Source organism: Drosophila montana, unplaced genomic scaffold (genome assembly GCF_035044405.1).
Source record: "Drosophila montana isolate Dmon_TW-CO22-7 unplaced genomic scaffold, ASM3504440v1 contig_3733_1, whole genome shotgun sequence".
Lineage (NCBI taxonomy): Eukaryota > Metazoa > Arthropoda > Insecta > Diptera > Drosophilidae > Drosophila > Drosophila montana.
The window spans coordinates 4,684,997-4,706,030 of NW_026998620.1; the positions used below are offsets into that span (position 1 = coordinate 4,684,997).

At 43.8% G+C, this 21,034-nt stretch overlaps 2 protein-coding genes across 6 annotated transcripts; both read right to left on the reverse strand.

The window, feature by feature from the left end:
* Window positions 1–358: 358 nt before the first annotated feature.
* Window positions 359–20,982, reverse strand: LOC135436388 (shootin-1). Of its 5 annotated transcripts, none has more exons than XM_064693973.1 (8): window positions 20,840–20,982; window positions 9,557–9,763; window positions 9,306–9,492; window positions 8,940–9,246; window positions 8,773–8,885; window positions 7,833–8,022; window positions 6,905–7,295; window positions 359–861 (listed from the first exon to the last, which is right to left on the reverse strand). In XM_064693973.1, exons 2-8 carry the CDS (start codon window positions 9,741–9,743, stop codon window positions 692–694), a joined length of 1,545 nt encoding a protein of 514 aa, XP_064550043.1. In that variant the 5' UTR covers window positions 9,744–9,763; window positions 20,840–20,982; the 3' UTR covers window positions 359–691. The 5 variants fall into 5 exon arrangements, 4 of the variants coding, with proteins under 4 accessions (XP_064550043.1, XP_064550044.1, XP_064550046.1 ...); XM_064693974.1 differs by lacking the exon at window positions 20,840–20,982 and adding an exon at window positions 9,834–10,037; XR_010437511.1 differs by lacking the exon at window positions 6,905–7,295 and adding an exon at window positions 7,523–7,716 and having other exon boundaries at window positions 699–861.
* Window positions 11,574–20,982, reverse strand: eIF4G2 (eukaryotic translation initiation factor 4G2). The gene is made up of 6 exons (XM_064693972.1): window positions 20,840–20,982; window positions 17,339–19,215; window positions 16,487–16,645; window positions 15,542–16,429; window positions 14,325–15,475; window positions 11,574–14,254 (listed from the first exon to the last, which is right to left on the reverse strand). The coding sequence occupies exons 2-6, from the start codon at window positions 19,194–19,196 to the stop codon at window positions 11,918–11,920; spliced, it is 6,393 nt and encodes a 2,130-aa protein (XP_064550042.1). The 5' UTR covers window positions 19,197–19,215; window positions 20,840–20,982; the 3' UTR covers window positions 11,574–11,917.
* Window positions 20,983–21,034: the final 52 nt, after the last annotated feature.

Here is a 21,034-nt window from a genome sequence, read left to right on the forward strand (position 1 = left end):
TATTGTACGCCAATTAGCCATAAACTCAAATTTTAATATGTAAATTTAGCTCGTCTACTTTTAAAATGAACAAATAACTTTTTAATGATTGTTACACGATTTACACATATGTACTAATATATACAAACATACATGTAAGGGAAACTTTGTGTAATTTTTATGTAATTTGCGATCTGTGCATCGGCCAAAGATTAAGTAATAATAAAGTACAATTAAGCCTGATAAACGTATTATCCATCAATATTTATGTCATAATGCAAAACGTATCGGAGGAAGTGTTTTACAGGATTTAAAATTACGTATATAGAATACACCCCCACATTCATAAATTAAATTGAATAATAATTAAATAGATATATTTGGTTATAAAGTTTATTCAAAATATTTCGTTGGGTTTCAATTGTATAATAAAGCATAAATAATAATATTAATGAGTAACATGAACACATTGTTAGAAGTCAAAATCAAATACATGTTAGTCAATTTCACATAGGGATATTATATAAATTAGTTAAAAAATGGCTGGTTTTCCTTCAAAAGAAAGGCACACACAAAGGCAAAGTTAGTGTATTAAATAGGAGGGAGGGATTACGAATAAATATTAAAATGCACGGAATGTTGTTCGATGTTGAAGCAGAGCATAGGCTTTCGATTTGAGACCAAAGTAGAAGAAGAACTTATATTGTTGAACTTATATAGTTGTATTCAGATCGACGCATATCTTTGAGTTGCGATTCTGCTTCTGACTTATCTCGAGTACTTGGAACATCTCCTTGAGAGCTTCGCTGGTGCCGGTTTTGCGACGATTCCGACGCAACGTAACGCGTCCAGATTTAAATTCCCGCACTATAGCGTCAAGACCTGGAAGATAAAGAGAATGTTAGTATACAGTAAGTATTTAGTTAGTATTAAGCATTATTTTTGATTACATTAAGCCAACTACAATGAGTTTAAACAGCATGCGGTTAGCTTAGAAGACTGTTAATAACCTTTGCCCAAATGACAAGAATGAACCTACCTTTAAGGCAGCTGGCACGCGACATAATCAAGGCAGCTAAGGATTTTAAATTGCGGATTTTGGGTGCTGTGGCAAATGTATATAAATCACGGATGCCTGCCACAGTAACAACAACAGCAACAACAACAATAAGGAAAAGGAGTGCGAACTAAGCCCACGCATTCAACAACTGTCAGCGGCAACAAATGAAGTTGCGTATACGACTTGTTGTACCCAAACAAAGTCAATCTTTGGGTCTGTGGTGTATGTGTGTCTGTTCATAAGAAAAGTGGCGCAATAAAACACGGAAATATAAAACGCACAAATAATAATAATAATAAGCCATAGTATGACAACAACGGAAACAACAATGTGTCTTGAAGGTGGCAGGCTTCGACTTGGCTTGGTTGGGTGGGTTGCGGAGTGCGGCAAAGCCAAGCCATTTGGTCTGTTGTTTGGTCTACTCGTAAAAATAATAAATGGCGTAGTCCTTGCCTTCATCGAACCTGATACGTTGGCGGCCGCCGCCGCCGCCGGGCGTTGGGTAACATAAAGCGCAGTAAGCTGCGAGTGAAGCATGTAAACGCCTGATGGCTGTTTAAAGCCAAAGCTGTCGCATAGACGACAGCCACAATGCCAGCACGCCTTCCCTCCCCCCTCACTCACCCTCTTTCTCTCCGTGCGACTGTTGCCAGGGTAGTAGCCACGGCCTCGAGCTCGGCCCCGGAAGCCAGCTAATAGCTGGCAGGTAGCTCTCCAGCTGCTTCTCTGGCTTGGGCACAAACTTTAAATCAATTCAAGTGCTCGGCATAATACACACATGCATGATGATGCGTGTGTTGTGTATCGGTCGGGATCGGAAATGACAGAGTATATAGGTTGGTCGTGAGCCTTTTTCAAAGTCAATTAATTTACACTGGCGGAAATTGATCCAAGTGCGACCTGCTTGAATATAGATAATGCAATAATGGTCAGAATTTCAGGCATAAACATTGCCATGGTAATCTATGGACTGATGCTGGATACACACAACTACAGGTTGGCTTCGCTTGCTGGCAGGCGACAACAATATTTCGTTTCATTTGTTTTCGAGCCGAGTACGAGGAGCTACAGCTATAGCTGCTGGTTTTGACGAGGACGAGCGCCAGGACACGAATGCCAGCAGCTCTGTGGCTAGCTGTAAACTTGCTGCTCGCTGTGCTGCCAGCTCAAACGCTTCATGTGCTTCAAGTGGGGCGCGCGCGCTTCGTTCCCAACGCACGGCATTCGGATCGAACAGGTTCTGGGCATATATTTTGCTGTCTGTTAATAGCACGCGACGCGCACAATACGCGTCCTGATTGATTTCAATGAGCGCTCGTTACGCGTACGCCGCGTGCGTCGCGCGCCAACAACCGGAAACCGGATGTGCTTAGTGAGACAGTGTGACAGTGCGGGCGGCAGCTTCTTGTAATTGAGTGAGCGCGTAAGTCAGTCAGTCAGTGTGCCCAGCTACATATATATATATACACACATATAAAGAGAGAGAGAGAGAGAGAGAGAGAAGTGTGCGGGTTTGTTTGCTTGAGCCATTGTTGTGATTGGCATAAGCTTCAGTTGCTTTGATTGCACGGCTCCTGTGTGGAAGCTCGTAAGGAGCTCGAGAAGATTTATGTGTGGATGTTATCATATTTCCGCTGGCTTTACCATAAATCAGCCATAACCAACTGCATGCAAGGATTTCTAAAAAACAAAAGCTTACTGCTTTTATTTTCTAGTGAGTGACAAAGTGTCTAATTGAATATGTGATTAAGCGTGGGATCGTAAGTATCCAGATAGCTTATATTTATAAATGCCTATTGGCTAAAAGTATTTTTAATATGATATACGCAAATATCATTTTACTGTCTGGCAAAACACACACACAACACACATACATAGGCACCCCTTCACTGCCAGACATTTGCACATACATACAAGCTGCTTGGCTGCTTTATGGTTACTATATGTGTGTGTGTGTGTGTGTGTGTAGGTGTGTGTGGCCGTATGTGTGCGTGTGCGTAGAGCCCATTCTGCAACCAGTTGATTTCATTGTCATGCTGTTTACATGGTGTTGTTTGCCTCTGGATGTTGTGGTTGGCGCACATCATCACCTGATACTTGATGTCGGGCATAAGGCCAATAAAAATTACAACAATTTATACAATATTATATAAAGGCTTATACAAGATAATACTCTTTAAAAGTGCAGACAGCACGCAAGGGAAACGTTGAAACTATCATATATACATATATAATTTTTTTTTAATTTCATAACATGCATTACATATTCTGAATTGATCCAATTAATACTTAAATATCCGGAATTAAATTTGTCCATTAATTTGACAAAAAGAAAGCCTTGAATAAAGTCCAATATATTTATTGCAAGAATTTTCGCGCTTGATATAAGCGTAAACCGATCTTAAAAGAAATACAAAATTTTATAGATTAAATAGTTCTGTGCTTGTCGACGCTTTTAGGAATTTCGGGATTAACAAAATGTTTATATCCTTATAATTTTGCCATGAAATGTGTAACGCGTAAAAGAAGACATCTCCGAGTCCATAAATTAAATATATTAACATTTAAAGAGTAGAGTTGTTATGTCCGATTGTCTGTTTCCATGCGAACTAGTTTTAAAGTTATAGAGGAACCGGCCGGATCGGACAACTATATCATATAGCTGCCATAGGAACGATAGGCCAAAGAGTAGGTTATTGTATTTAAAACATGTTTGTTTATCAAGATATCTCAACCAAACTTGGCATTTACAAGTTTCACTATGCTCGTCATATATAAACGAAATCGTATCAACATCTGACCACTATTATTATATTATATATTAAATACATGTTTAATAGAAACAAATTTTGGCCAGAGAATAAAATGTAGCCCGTATCTTAGATATGAAATGATGTACGCCTAGTAATATTTTTTGAAAAACGTTCAATTATAAATTAAAATTCTGAAAATTATGATATATTGAGGTTTAAACCACAAGCTGGTTGTGGAAAATCCGCTTCACGAGCTGTAGCCAAGGGCTGCGAGTTGTTTCGCACCGTGAATCGAACCAGAAATAAGTTCTTTCGGGTCTGTTCTGCTCACATCGGGCTGCGGCAATTGGAGGCTGGAAGTTCCAGGTTAAAGCTCAAACTTAAATCAATAACAAACGATTGTTTGAGCGCAATTAAAGCGGAAATTAAACGCCAAAGATGTCCCACAAGTGCAATGGCAAGGCAGCAACACAAACAAATACAACGCACACACACACACACACACACACACACACACACCCACACACATACACACCTGCACACCTTATAATAAAGTATGCTGGTTTCATATTGATTGCAAAATATATCAAGGCTAAAACGAAATTCAGCCCTCGCCCGCCCCTCTACCCCTCCCCCTTCTCAGAAGCGTAAAGCCGACGCTAATTAGATTTTTACTGCCGTGCTACGCCTCTGCACACACACACGGATATTATATAGGTACACATATAAATTGATATATATGTATATATTATTATCCACGTGTGTGTGTGTGTGTACCTGGTGGCAGCAGCTAGTCTGAGCGCTGCGTCAAAAAGCTTCTGGCAAACTTAATTAAGAAGTTGCCGCTGTTGCAACAAGCGCCAGCCAAAAGGGGGCGTGGCATGGCAGCCTGCAACCGTAGCCGTAGCCGTAGCCGTGGCAGACGTGGCAACGTTTAGGTAAAATCAAAATCAAAAACAAAAGCAGCAGCAGCAGCAGAAAAAAAGAAAAACGCACAAAATCAATTATAAACGCAAATGGGTTGTTGTCGGGGAAGGAGGCGGAGAGAGGGGAGGGGTCGGCGGAGGGGACGGCGGATCGCAGTTGACAAGTGACAGCAACAAGTAGAGGACGGACAAAGGATTCGTTGCGCCGAAGGATTAGATGCAGCCTCTGACAGCCTATCGATTACAACAGCCATTTTTTTTTTTTCGCTTTTGTGGTTTATGGCATTTGCATCGTTCCCATTTTCCCAGCTTTTGGCTTGGCCGATGCAACGAGCAAAAACAGTTTAAGGATTCTTTATCGAACATTTGGAAACAAATCTTTAAATTTTTGTCTAGTATAAACTATTCTCTGGGTTTATAGGCAATAAATCAAATGTCGCAGGTTGGGATGAAACAATTCAATTAAAAAAGCATACGAAAGCTCTTTATCTGTGTATGAACCCATTGGAAATGGAAATTGCATAAAATATATATTCTTGACCAGTGCCAGCAGCCGAGACCATCCATGTCTGTTTATCTGCCTGTCTGTATCTATGATCGGATCGAACCAGCATGTCATAGCTCTGTCATTAGAATAAACTTTTTTTTTGGATATCTTGCCCAATTCGGCATATACTAGTTTTAGCATAGCCCTTATATAAGCATCAGACAACTATTTTCTGTAGAAAGAAACGGTCGAAAATGACATTCTGTATGGAAAAGTATAAGGCTCCCAAAGGAGCCCGTAGATGTGCATGATATGCCTCAAGTGGCATATAGTACAATGAGGCAAGACAATGCGCCAAGAACTGCAGAATACTTTTGGTACCAATTGAATAACATGCATTCACGGACGGACATTAGATTCGCCCCTTTCTAGGAGGTGAGGCCCACCTCAAACCTCGGCTGGCCTGTGGGTACAGCACCCGCTTGTTACGCAACTCCACGCCGAGCAAAGCTCTAGCCGCGTTTTTTGGTATAAACCACAACCAACACGTAACTCTCCTAAGGGAGAGGACGGGTCACAGTTCCGCGGGCTCCTAGCTACCCGTGGTACAGTTTTGGTGGACTGTTCGTAGTCGTGTCTATTACCCAGTTTTGTCCAACGCCAGCAAAGAATGGTTCATCTCTTTTGACCTACCCAAATTGGGGCTCTTCTGGTATACCTCATGGCTTGGTATAAGTACCTTTCCATTATAAAATTAAGAACTGATTGAGTCTTGAGTTAGCTGGTTGTCTAATGCTACCTTGGACAGTCATCCAGGGTTACAGCGAGGAGCCCACATAATACTGATGGGACACCTTGTGACCTCGAGTCGACTGGACTAATGACTAATTGCCCTTCTATTGCACACCTGCCAAAGGAACAATCGGAAAATCCCTTCTAAGTTACATGTCTACAAGGACGTTTCTAAAATTTCGATAGCTAGATAGATTTGTCTTCCTATCGCTGGAAAAATAAATATGTAATATCAGGTTAGTTCTGGTTCGATTCAAACTAATTTGCAGCCGCGTTTTAATGGAAAGGCATTGTCATAAGGACTCCTTAAGCTTTTTCCAAAAACAATAGTTTTCAGACCAGTGTACTCTAGCTAATTGCAACATTTAACATTAAGCCCATGGCTTATCAAGCGCAACATGAAATCTTAAGTTTTGTTTTTTTCTGTGCTGCTTAAAGATTGCAAATAGTTTAACCAATTCGTTGCTCAACAAAAAGTTGAACTATGCCGCGTGCAGCGCGCAAACTTTATAAAATTTCAATCTTGTTACGAAATTGCCTAGAACGCACACACACACACACACACACACGCGCGCGCAAGTGTATGCGTATACGTGATATGTGCAATGGCTGGCAGATTGCGCATACGCCCCGTATGGCCGCACACGTGCGATTGGAGAAGGGGCACCCATCAATAGAGAAAGGCACGCAACGCTAAAGGTTTTACGACACGACAAATTCCAGTCAAAAAGTGAGAAAATATGGCCGTAGTGAAAGTGCTTCTTGGAGCATGTCCTGTCCATTGTTCAGGGTTTGACATTGAGTGGAAAACATGACAAGCACACACATATCCACATGCGCACCTAAACACACGTCCGTATTAACTGGGCCAATGGTTTATGGGAATTTTAATAGCTGGATGACATACCTGTTGCCGCCTGCGCCTGTACCTGTTGCTTGACGTTGTCGATTATCTTCTCGCCCAGGCCTTTGTGCAAATTATGCGCGGCAATGTGCTGGCTAAAGCTGCCAGCCTCCCCATCCCCACCAGCTGCACCCTGTGCCTTGTAAAGCACTTTGGACGGCATGGGTGGGGGCGGCGGTGGCGGCGGCGGGGGTGGGCTTGGTGCCGTTGCAACTGTTGTTGTTGTTGCTGCTGCAGGCTGTTCCGTTTGCTGGTAGCGCACCAACTGCTCCTCGGCGAGATCGGCGCGTGTTAGCGCCAGACGCAGCTGCTCCTCGAGTATTTCCAACTTAAGTTGTAATTTTTTTAGTTCATCGTTAGTAGTTTTTGCAATAGCCGCATCCATAAGACTTTGCTACGGTAACAAAAGAGCGAGCGAGCGAGCGGGGGTTTGGCGGGCGGGCGGCGGAGCGGGGTCAAAGGTAACGAAAATTAGTAGAACAAAAATTAGTCAAAACGCCTTCGATGCGTGTTAGGGCAAAAAGCGATACATAGTGTATATATATATATCTATATATAAGTAGGAGCAGGAGCAGGGATAGGGAGAGGGAGAGAAGCGGAGGGCAAGCGAATTGCGCTTACGTTTTGCTCGGATTCCAGCACCAAAATATTGAGAAAGGGAACAACTAAAACCCATCTGGACGCATTCCATGCATATTTTTATTTATTATTTCTAGGTAGAGTTAAGAGTGTGTGTGCCTTTATCTGTGCGCCGTTTAGTTGCTCTTAAAGATACTCGAAAACGGCTTGAATATGTCAAACACGCTACGTGTTTGCTTTGAGACGGAAACACAGATGGGATAGATAGATAGATTGATTGATAGATAGATAGATAGATAGGTAAACCATCACCAAATATTATGTGACTGCATTTGAATAACTCGTGGCTCACCATTTCCACAATGCGCTCGTTGTGCTCGAGCGTCTGGTGCTGCACCTGGTCCGTAATCTCCTCGAACTCCGCCTGCGATTGCATCGTCGTGGGCGATGGCGTTGCCTGCGGCTGTCCGTCGGGCTGGTCGCGTATCTTCGCAGTTAACTCATCGTTCCGCTGCTTCAGCCTTATCAAAGCCGCCTCCATTCTGCAATTAAGAATGTTGCAATTATTTAGCTAACTCAAAAAGGCAAAACTATTCTACAAATTATTTTAACTATGCGCAGCTGTCTAAATACCCTATTTAATCTATATGTATATAACTTATAGCCTAGAAGCTCGCTGATACAAACGATTTCTTTCCGTTCAGGAAGTCATATAATAAAGCAGGGCTGCAAGCCTGTAAGAATTTATTTGTGGTTCGTCGTGAATTTGTCTTCGGTTTGTGAATCTTGTTTTGCCAGGTTACGATTCACATTCTGATTTGTCTAATATTTATAAAATTTTAGGGAAACAGTTTTCGTTTAAATCTTTAAAAGCCGTAAATATTTTCATAATCAAGATGCGAGCTGAATGTTATTTCTACTCAAAATTTGTATCTACCAAACAAGTTTAAATAGATGCAATGATTCGAGAACAAGTCCAAGTTATATTAAATGTCAAGTTTGGTTTAGATATCTTACAAAAGAACTTAGTTTTGGCGAATCATTAATATGCCATCTATATGATACACTTTATCATTAGTCCGATCCGGCTTATACGGCGTGCAACAGAAAGACGCGACCTATGCAAAGCTTCATTACGATAGCTTTCATACTGAGGGACTCGTTCATTAGTTGTTCAAGCAAATCATGTGTGCTTTCATTTTGAATTGAACTTGAATTAAAGCCACAAAATGGGATTCGTGCTGCTATAAATCCAGGCGCACTTTTAATATGCCAATGTTAGCTTCGCTTACTTCTGACTGGTCTCCACGCTCTCCTTCATGTTGTCGGTCAACAGTTTGGCCACCTTGGTTAAATTGCCGTTCTCGGTGCGCAGAGTTTCGTTCTCCTCCTCGAGCAAATGTTGCTACAATAAGAAGTATAAAGTAAGCTTGATTTAACTACATCGACGTGAACTTACGTGCTCGACTAGTTCGGCTATTTTCTCATTGGCCTCGTACAGCTGCAGCTCCACGGCGTTGGTGGCATGTTTGACCGTTAGGAATTCAGAGACGAGACGCTCCACCAGGCTGTTGGTAATGGGCACATCCAGATTGCCATCAACATCGATCAGGCTGTCCAGCTCGCTGCCAGCTTCGCCGCTGTCTGTGCTGTCGTGTTGTAAAATCTTGAGCAGATTACGTTTTAGCTCCACGGAGCCGACTAGCGGAGCCCCACCTGAGGGTCCGAGCTGCTTTTCGCGCATGTGCTCCAGCTCGCTGGTGAGACTGCAAGGTGGAGGCATATTTAATGCTGTTTGATTCGCTTTTATGATTTGGCAGCTTACTTGTGTATTTGATCGACCTTCATTTTGTGCAGTTTGTCAAGGGCATTGCGCTCGTTGAGCGTTTTATTGAACTTGCCGGTGAGATCCTTGATGTCTGACTCGAATTTGCCCTGCTGCTGCTGCAGCAACTCCAGCTGGGCACACAGCTTCTCGTGCTGCGCCTGCTGCTCCTCCTGCGTAGTTTTGTCTGCGTGTAGAGTTGGAGGCTCAGTACACGAACATATATCATTTAAGGGGCTGGGTTAACTTACGCGATTCGATCTCGAGTTTTAGCGCTTTGTTCTCCTCCCTTAGCGCAATGTTGTCCTCCAGCAGCGTAAACATATCATGCTCCGGATCCTGATTATTGTAGTCCGGCTCACTCACACGACTGCGACTGCGTGTCTTCGCCTCCTGGGTGCGAAACTTGGCAACCGGAATACGTCCACGTCGCTCCATGCTGCTCTAGGACTTGTTATCTGAGCGAGCAGAAAGAGAAGATTAGGGATTAGATCAGTTGTTGGAAAATATATCTTAAATTCTGCTTACGTTTGTACGCGCCTCAAGCCTTAAAGCATTATGCTAACCTCTTATGATATATGCGATATGAAACCAACACCATGAATTGCCTGAGTGTGTGTGTTATGTGTGTATGAATTCATGAGCGAGATGTGTGCGTGTGTGTGTGTGTGTGTGTTGCATGAGTTGGATGTCCTTTGGCCTCTGGCCCCATATTGAAACGCCTTGCGGTTTTATTTTTTTTTGCTTGTTTTTTTTTTCTTTTCTTCTTTTATTATTATTATTATTATTTGCTGTTTATAATTGTTAATCAGTTTTTATACCGCCCCATTAATCAGCTTCATGTGTTTTTTTTAATGCGCCTGTTTCAGATTCTTGCTTAATGTCTTTTACATGTGATTTGAGATTTTTTTTTTAGTTTTAGTTTGTAAACGTTTTTAGAATTAAATTGTATTTATTATTATTTGCTTCCTTTGCCAAAAATGCTTACAGTTAAAGTGTTTTATTTTTTGTTTCAAATTATCCCAGAATTTGGCTACACATTTCAAATGCATGCAAAGAATGCTAGAAGTTCTCAGAATTTGCTTAGCTTGGCTTTAAACTATTCGCTTTTCAGTGCAGAAGCGTTTCGACAATTGCTTAACTAATATTTTATTTTTGTTTACATTCTTTTTTGTATTTCATGCTAAATAATTTATTCGTACCACTTTATACTTTTTTTTTTTTATATTGATTTAGTTTATTTTATTTCTTGCATTTTGCCGCAAAACCATTTTCAATCTTTGCCACTTTTAAATAAAAACAAAAAAGAATGTTCAAAAAAAAAAAAAAAAAAACATTCGAGCTGTGAAAATCTTTTGCTATTGAAATATTAATTTTTGAAATTAATTTTTTCTTTCTTTTTTTTTTTATATACTTATAAAAATAACTAATTCAAGGCGGCTTAGAGCTCTTGGTTTTTGTTTTTCATCTTTTTTTAAGTTTCTTTTTTTTTTATTTTTATTTTTTCAGTTTTATGCTGTGAATATATAAATATAGTTTTTAATTTGGTTTAAATTGCTATGTTTTGTTTTTGTTGTTATTATTTTTTAAATTAAAGTTTATGTATTTTTTCATTCTTTTTACAGCTAATTTTAAATTGTATCTTTGGATTATTTGTTTTTTGTCATGCACTGTATACTAAATACATACATACTTTACATGTCTTTTCTTGCTAAATTTACATTGTTTAATGTATAACATACAATACATATACATATATATATATATGTAATTATATAATTTTGTATACATGTATTTTTTTGAGTCTAAGCCTCGAAATAATTAAAATAGTCATAGATTCTTTAGAAGGAAATAAACGTTATCTGCTTTTGGGTTTGAGCCTTTTGCATGAGGAAATCACATGAATCAAATTTTGTAATAAGTAGTTTTTTTAAAAGTAATTATAAAATAAGAAAAACAAAAACAATGCAAATTCAAAATTTTTTTTTTGTACTGAAAGGTAAACAAAATTTGCCTTTGTTTAGTGTTAAACAAAAGATTGCTAAACTATTCCGATAGACCCCGTTTTGGGAACATTTGAAGGAAACATAGGAAAATGAAATACTGTCCAGTTTTACGGGTAAAAGTAAATAAATCATAGATCGGTATATATATAAATATATATGTGTGTATATATATGTACCCTGTCTTATATATATATATATATATTTAAACATATATAATGTTTTGTGTTTGATTTTTGAGAATACTTTTTGACGCCGAGATTCGTTTTAGTTTTTTGTTATTTAATTTATGCGTTTTGTATATAGGTTTTATTGCAATAGTTTATAATATATGCCGTTGTTTGTCGTGTGTTTGTTTGTTTGTTTCTTTGTATGTTTCAATTGCAATGTAAAAGTGGTTTCTGTCTGTATGTGTTCATGTTTATAGGTGTGTATGCATATACGACCGCGCGTGGTGTATGATTTATAAAGGCCAAATGGCGCTGTTTCAAATTGTCATATACATATAAATATGTGTTTTGTTTTTTTTTATTTTATTTTGCCTGCGATTTGCTTCGTTGTTGTTGTTGTAGTAGTTGTAGTTGTTCCTGCATTGGGTGTGGGGTTGGTTTACATTTCCTCGATAAAAGCACGCAATTTGTCCATAAGGGCCCGAGGATATCCGGCGGAATGTTCCAATTCCTGCTTGAACCACTTATCAAACGAATCCCGCGATATAACCTCACAGTCGTACAGAACGCTCCAGGTGCTGCAGATGGTCTCGCCCGCGGCCATCTCATCCTCCATTTCGAGCGCAAAGTGTTCCTGCAGCGCATCGACCGTCTCCTCGATGCATGCAATCTCGTGCGCCTCCTGCGCATCAATGCACAGCCGCAGCAGCGGAGTGCAATGTCTTCGGAAGCTCTCCACATTCAGCTGCAGTTGCAGTTTATTCTTGTTAGTACTGTGGTTGTTATTGTAGTTCTTGGCTGATGGATTGCTGATCACAGTTAATGCGAAATCACAGCAAAGGAATTTGGTAAGGTGACGCACGAAATTCACATTAATATGCACATTGGTATTGATATAGTCAATGGCGGTGTCGCTAGACAGACGCAGCAAATAGCTAATCCGTTCCACGTGCTCCGCCTGGGTGCGTGCGACCTTTGGCCGCTGCATACTAACTATACCTGTGCTGTTCGGCTCCAGAAACTGAAAGCTATTCGACTGCAAAAAGTCGCGATACTTGCGAGCATCGCTCCAAAACAGCTGGCCTCGATCCAGCTTGCTGTCGACATGCCACAGCTTGTGTGTGTATCCGGCGCCAAATTCTTGGACAAAGTAGCTGACAAAGGCGCGTACAAAGCGTTCGGTAAACAGTGGGTCCTCTAGCCAGCGCTGCTGCCACACGTCCTTGAACTCAAGACCACCCTCATGCATTATGGGTCCGAGAAACTCAAAGACATAGGTCCAGCCGTTGGGCACATCCATCAGCAAATCGGGAAACTCCTCCCCGAATCGGCCGTACGCCTGAGCAAAGCTTCCTCTGCCGAATGCCTCCTGCTGCATTAGATACGAAAAGACATTGGCGCATGCCAAGCGCTGTTGTCGCTTGACTTCCGCACGATGCACGTAATCCATCAGGATATAGTATATGATGGCCACCGCAGCTTGTTGCTTGGCATTTGAATTACGCCAAATGGCTAGAACTTCGGTTTGCCAGTCTCGGGTGCTGAGCACTTCTTCGACCAGCTTTGTGAGCATCTCCTGACACTGTTTCCTATCAAAGTCGATCTCTACGCTGCTCGGCTCCGTGTTGTTATTTCTGTTGGCTGCCAGTGGCCCGACTGCCGTTGGCGCCGCTTGCTGTTGATACGTCGGATAGTTAAACGAGCTTGTTGTTGGCGGCATGCGCTTGAGCAAACTGGGCTGTGTCGCCGGTGCTGCACTGACCGGACGATTGCTGGCATTGCGCCACTGATAGTGCGAGGAGTTGCCCAGCTTGGCGGTCACTGCGTCGTCGTTGTTGCTGCTGCTGAAGCGCAGCTTGTTGGGATCTATGCTCAATGATTGGTTCTCATGCTGCTGCGCCTTGGGCACCTTTTGCATAAAGTAATTGCTGCTCTCATTGTAGCCATGATGATGATGGTGTTGCTTCTGCTGTTGATACTGGTAGTTCGACTGCTGTTGCTGCTGCTGCTGTGGCAGGTGGCCGCCACGTCCGCTGTGCTGCTGCTGCTGCTGCTGTTGTTGTGGCTGTGCCTTGGGCTCATCGTGCTGTTTGTGACGCTGCCGACTGCCAGCGGTCGAGTGCGTTGTCGCCGGCTGATCCCAGTTACGCGAGCGTAAATCAAGCACATCCTGCATCATAAAGCGCACACGGCTGCTAATCTTGATGTTAAACTGATGCTGTCGACTATTGCTGCTGTTGCCACGTGAGCGCTGCACAATATCCTGGATGCGGCGAAAGATCTTCTCGATGCGCACACCGCTCTGGTACTGTTCTGGTGGGCCAGCCTCCAGCAGATGGCCAACGGTTGTGAGCAGCTTGCACATGTACTCTAATTTCTCCTCACAGCCATGCTCCAGCAACGATTCGATGCAGTGTAGCACCCGATCGCTAGTCAGCGATTGCAGCTTGAATAGCTCGCCAATGAAGCGCACAGTGCCCCAGGCGCGGCGCCTAAACTGATATTCAAGGTCCTCCATTTCGGCACGTAGTTCAGTTTTCTTGGCCGCTTCCGTGCACGCATTAATGCGCTCCTGGGTGGGCTGCAGTTTCTTGGCCTTGGCATTGGCATCATTCACATTCGACTCGAACTCGTGCTGAATACGCGTGATAAGCGAGCTGGTGAACAGCGATTTGTTCTCTGCCTTGATCTCGTGGAACAGCACCTTACAGAATCGCGCATAGGTGGGCGCAAAATTCGGTTCACTGATGGTCTTCTCAAATATAAGCAGCATAACCTGTTGGCAAGAAGAGATGCAATCAGAATTTGTTAAAACACAGAATATAGAATAAGAAATCCTTTCTCACGTTAGTCATTTTGCCCTGGGTATCCATCTTGATGCTGGACATCTCCTTGAGCAGCACGTCAAAGTTGTCGGGAGTCAGCTTGTTGAGTATGCCACGCACTTTCTTCAGCACCCCTTCCATGTCATCATCCGGGTCTGGTTCCGTTGTGCTGAACATAGACATGCGACGCAGCGTCTCCGGCTGCCAGGCATTCTCGCATTCCGATAGCTTAATCTCCTCCTTGAGCGACAGCTGCACACGTATTATATCCATGTGCCGCTGATTGGAGCTGCCCATGCCGCTGGGCCCGGAGCTGTTGCCACTCGAGTTGCCGCCCATTTGTTGATGGCCATCGTGATGTTTCTTATTCGGCCCATGGCCATGACCGCGCCCGCGCTTAACAGACCCATAGTCCATCGAATCGTGAGCGTGCTGATACTGCTGTCCATGCGGATTATGTGCGTGATGATGCTGTTGCTGCTGCTGCGACTGACGCGAAACAAAGAGCTGTGCAATGCAGTCGCCCTTCTGGCAGGGCACCAGCGGCGGCTTGCGTGAATCACTGAGCTTGGACAGTTCGCGCAGCTCATCTATGTTGTACCTTATGAATTTGCTGATAGTGGCGCTCTTGGCGCTTGCTGTCGGAGCCTTGCCGCCCGCGGCCTTCTGAATTGAGCCTGATATTTTGGCTGGCTGATGCATGGGCGATGCCTTCTTGACGGGCGTCTCAATCTTTTGAGTGCTGACCTTTGGTGTACAATCTACATTATCCTCGGACATGGTGGTCTGCGAGCTGGTCACATCGATTGGCTGTGAACTGGACCAGGTGGAGCTACATATAAAACTGGAACTATGTGCAGGTGCCTCCTCACTAAAGTCACCAAATTTCAGTTCGCCCACAATGCTCTCAACGCACTTGCTTTCAATATTAGCGATAAGTTCGCCGCTGCCTGCGTTGCTCTCAGTTAACTTTTCGGCAATGCCAGCGCCGCTTAGTAAATCTTCGTCCTCGCACATGGAACTGCTGCTGTTTAGAAATTCCAGCTGTGTCTCAGCTGGGCTGGGCGCATCGTCGAAACTCTTTTGCAGAAACTTGGCCACAATGTCCTCGTTGGCCATGTGCTTGTCCAGCTGTTGTGTCATATCACACGAGTCTTTATCCTTGTCGTCAACTGAAAAACGGTTGCAAAAGATTAGTTACAGCCGTGATTTGTTGTCACCTGATTCTGTGTACTTACATCTATGTTCGATGGCAGCCGCATCGTCATTGTTGCTGCTAGAATGCTGCTGATCTTTGGGTTGCTTGTCTCTTATGCTAGAACTTAAGCTAGAATTATTACTAGTTGCACTAAGCTTATCAGTCATCGAGGACGCCGTTTTGTCCGGCGTTGCGGACGCGACAGCGGCTGTCGCTTTAGTTGTTGTCACATATGTGATGAAGGTTTCGGCGCCACTTGTTGCATTGTTGTTATTGCTGCCGTTGCCGTTCCCGTTGCCGTTGCTCTTTGAGCCGCTTGTGGCGCCACTCTTGCTGCTATTATTATTATTGTTGCTGGCCGCATTAGTGCTCCCGCTGCCGCTGGCTGTTGTGCCGCTTGTGATGTTGGCAGACGCCTTTTGCTTTTTCTTCTCCTGCTCCTTGCGCTTCTGGGCCTTGCGCTGATTCTTTCGGCTCATATTGTTTGGCGGCAAAGCAGCTGCAGACATAACTGGACTTGGCCCAGCTGTTGGCGCTGGAGTTGGGCTTGGCCCTCGGCCGGTGCCTGTGCTTGGTCCTGCCGCTCCCTTAACTTGCTTCGACTGTTGGAGCTGTTGCGACTTTTGCTGGTGTGTGGGCGTCGAGGCAGCTGACGAAGAACTCGACGGCAAGAGTGGCGCCTGCTGCTGCTGCTGCTGAACAGATGGTTTTTGTTTCTGGGTCTTTGTAGGACTTGCTGGAATCGAATCAGATCCCATCGTTTTTGTTGGATTTTGCAAGAGCGGCTGCGACAGCGACTGCGGCAGCGACTGCGGTTGTTGTTGTGGCGCTGAAGTGTGTTTGATACTGGTTAGAATGCTGATACCTTTGTTGCTGCTGGTGGCTGCCTCTGCCACAGCATTGGCTATAGATGTTGGCGTCGCGGTGCCTGCAAAAGTTTTCACAATTAAACACGTGCATTAAGTTAGAAGAAATATACACCAACTTTGCTTGTTAGCCGACTTGGGGCGCTGCTTCTTGCTTGCCAGCGACTCCTCGAACAACACGGGCACGCCCGTGTTGCCACCAGTGGGAGATAAGTCATCGAAATGAGCATCCACGTTGCTGCTGGGTAGCTCGGCTGCATTTTCCGAGGCATTGTCCACTATAGATGCATAAGTGGGATTTTAAAAAATTGATTAGACTTTTGTGACTTGTTTTGCCATCGCAATAAACGACCAGGCAATTTTTCGATAATATATATATATAAATTTATATATTAATCTCTAATTATGCTTTGAATTACATTTTAAGCATTGTTAAAACAAGGAACTTTTTTTAAGTTTATGATCGGAAAGAATACCTGAATTCGAGTATATGGGCTTACAAAAACTAACTCAATTGGGATTTGATTGTTCTTAAATGGGAAACAATTTGTAGATTATATGGCAATTATTTGGCAATGATTCAAATATAAGCAAGTCTTTCTTTGAATTTGGTTGACAAACTCATCTTTCTATTCAACAAATAAGCTATCGCTGGGCTCTAAGTATATCATTTTCAATATATCTTACGTCCCTTTTCCTTTTAAAAATATATGTAAATATATTTAAGACTATAATACAGTGAAAACTATCTTGACTGTCGGGTTATTGTTTATTCTTCAGAAGAAGTGTCCTCCTTATATATGCGGGAATGGTTGTGTCCTTATTTTTAACTACTTGACTGATTTAAAAAAATATAAAATATGTAATAAGTCCGTCTGGAGCTTGGCTTCTAATGCTTATATGATTAGACTCTATCGAATTCTTTAAGCAACTTGCTTCCATTTAAAGTAATCTTTTTGGTTGAAACTTACCATCATTATACTGCCAAAAGCTGAGGTGTTCGTCTGGATTGCCCGAGTGGGCCAGTATGTCCTTAACAATGACGCTGACCTTGTCCTCGTCGGTCAGTGGGGGCGATGCAAATGCGGCTGGCTGACAGACGCTCACCGGCTGAGAAGCTTTCTCAGTTTGCATTTGATGATCCACCATGACGCCGGACAGCATCAAGGTAGTTGAGCCTGAATCCGATATAGCGGTCGATTGGTATTGGGGAATGCTGCTCTCGCTTCCCGTACTCGATGTGAGTGTGCAGTTCGAGTCTTTTTTGATGAAAACCGATGAATTGGGATCCAGGACATTCTCCTTGGTGTCCGGATGAATGATGGGTATAGCATGCCGGCGCTCTTTAAATTTATCACCCCCAGCCAGCTGGGCAGCTGTGGTCAGTGAGGTGGCCGAAAAAGATGCAGTCACACCAGGTACAGGTCCCACGGCTGTGGCACTGCTGCTCTGCAAGTGAGGCGCATATGTGTGCAGTCCAGCCGATGGAGCCGGCGCCGGCGCACTCATCCCAGCGGCCGCTATCATCGGCGCCGTGGTCAAGCTGGTTGCGGGCATAATCGGTAGGCTGGGACAGAAATTTGGCGGCATGTGAAAGGCTGCCGTTCCATTTAGAGGTGTGCTCCGTGAATTCATAATCGGCTGGACAGCCGCCGCTGCTGCGTTGTTGACCAAAGTGGGACGCGGCGGCGGCGCAGCCGATGGCACCGCATACGCATAATAGCTTGGCTGCTGAGGCGGCGTCGATCGTTGGCCGCCGCGCATATTGCCGCGGTGGCCGCCATTGCCTCCTCCGCTGCCTACGGGATTGTTGTTGTTGTTGTTGTTATTGAGCGGCGCCGGCGGCAACGGTTGATAGTAGGTAATGGTCTGTTGTTGTGCTGCATTTGACGCAATTCCAGGATTAACGCCGTGCTGCTGTCCAGACGGCAATTGTTGTTTCTGTTGGGTCGCAGTCGCATAGAATCCCCCAGCGGGCGCTGCGGAACCACCGTTCGATGCAAATGCTACGGTCTGTGCGCCAATTAGGCCGGGATGATTGAACGGCATATATGTTGCCGAAAGGTAGGTGGCCGTCCCGGTCACACCCCCATTAGCGCCGGCCGGTGCGATCATGCCAGCTGATTGCGTAAAGTGCGGCGGCAGCGTCGGATTGCTGAGGGCGCACACCAAACTTGTATTGCTGCTGGCTGGCGTAAGGACGCCATTCGCATGCGCGTGACCATGACCATGGCTGTGATGGTTATGGCCATGGGCATGTCCCAGCGAGCTGTTGCTGGCGGCGCCACTCAGTTGAAGAGCGGCGCCACCGCTGCTGCCATTACTGCTGCTGCTGGACGAGTGTTGCGCGTGGTTCACGTACGGCAGTGCCGGCGGCGGCTGATTGGGATAAAAGATGATCGGCTGCTGTTGTATATGATGCTGCTGCTGTTGCTGCTGCTGCTGAAGATGTTGTTGCTGCTGCTGCTGTAGATGTTGCTGCTGCTGCTGCTGTTGCTGCAGCTGCTGTTGCTGTTGTTGCGGTAGGGGGTGGTGGTGATGATGAAGATTACCGAGTGCCGAGACCCCGCTCTGCTGCGGCACAAACACCGCGTGCGCTGCCTGTTGCTGCTGTTGATCCTGTTGCTGGTGCAGATGAGAGATGCGCGACTGTTGCTGCTGCGGGGGCGGCTGTTGTTGCTGCTGCTGTTGCGACTGGGTCTGGTGATGGTGGTGCGTATGCGAGTGACCGTGTGGCGTCTGGTGGTGCTGGGACTGGTGGTTGTGGTTCTGCTGGTGTGTTGATTGTGGCCTGTTTCCCTTCCCACCCCCTCCCGTTGGCATGAACATAGGAGGACCTTCGTAGGATCTAAACACACACACGCACACGAAACCCACAAATGTGAGTGTGAGTGTGTGTGATAGAGGCCGAGAGTGAGAGACAGAGATACAGAGAGAAGAGAGAGAGAGAGAGAGAGAGAGAGAGAAAGAAAGAGAGGAAGAAAGGAGCACACGAGCATGTGCAGGCGACCACAAATATCGTTGGCGTCGTGGAACAGAACAAAATGTACAAAATTTTATTGTTAGTAAGATGAAAATGGGGAAAATGAAACGCATTATATTAAAAGCCATGGGTCATCGAATGCGGTGAATGATCGTGCGAGATTTAAGCAAAAAGCGCATGCAAATAATTAAATCTAAAACAACTTACAACTTAAAGATACATACATAGCTACGACTAAAAAGCAGGACAGATTAACTATCCAGAATTTTGATAGTATAGCGAGAAATTAAATTTCTTCAGCATTATGCTGTTGCTTGGAAATTGTAACATCTGGGTATTAAAAATGCATTTAAATGTATTTTTTTTATTACTTTTTTCGCCATTTTGTTTAGCAAAAATTCCATATTTTTTAGCAATAACAATAATTTTAAATCCAAAATGTTACAATTTTCGAGCGACTACTGCAAATGCACAGGTTAACCAAAGACCAAAAGACGAACAATTATCCGAGCTTGACTGTCAATTATTTTCCATTCCAGTGACTTAAGTGTCAAACTTTTTGAAAATAGAACCAATAAATTCGACTTTTGCCAATTTTCAGCGAAATCGAAATGCATTTGCATAGAGCGCTGCATAATCTATGCAATTGGAGAAACGAGAGCTACAGAGCGTGAGAGAGAGATTCTCCTTTGTGACAGTTTTGCAGTTAATTGAGCTCATGAATTGGCATGATGTCACGTACGGGGCGTGTGAAATATTCACACACTCACAGACACACACACACACACAGCTGTTGAGGATGGCTCACTTATCGGCTGCTTTTATCAAAACGTATCACATACTATTGCAAAATATACAGTGTGTACTTCATGTAAAATAAAAAAAAGAAGAGAACATTTAATAAAGATAGCAAACCATTTGGTGACACACAAAACAACAGGTGGCGCTCTTAGTCAGCGACAAGACGAACAGTGCTGCAAAAGATGGCAGCAAAAAACAAGAGCCGCTTAGCGTGGGAGCAGTGGCTGCTGTTTAGACGTTCCACATTCAGTGAATGCCCATCTTCAGCAGAGGATGTGGGCAATATCTGGCACAAGTGGCCACTGAACTGGCATCACAGGCGTTTCTCAAGTATTTGCTTGCAGAAAACCTGTTTCCAATGTCTATAAGACTGAACTACAGTTTCTGCAGCATTGCCACTGTCGGCCAGAAAAAGAAAACCGAAACGAAAACCCGTTTCGTAAAATTTTCACACTTTTCGTTGTTTGTAAACAAAAACCAGTTGCGGCCCAAGCGTGGGTGAACATGGTCTAATTGGAATGGTTCTGATTGACAATCACGATGGATGGGATACAAGTTAAATAAAGCCAGATTCACAGAGCGAAAGTTAAGTTGAAAGCAATAAAATTAACTATAAAAAAAATAAAGCGCAATAGTCATATTCTATTTTCTATTTTCACTGGTATTTATACAGGGTGTGTTAACTTACCGCTTCCTGCGCTTTTTTTACTGTTCCTGTTCTGCACTCACGCTTAGGTTTACGTTTTTGTGGTCTCCTACCGCAGTGGCTGTTATTCCTTTTTCCTTTATTGTTTTCTATTTTGTTGCTACAGACGCGTTGTTGCTGTTGCAGGGTCCCCACGACGAGTTTTGAAAAACAAAGCGACGCGCGTTTGTTTTTACT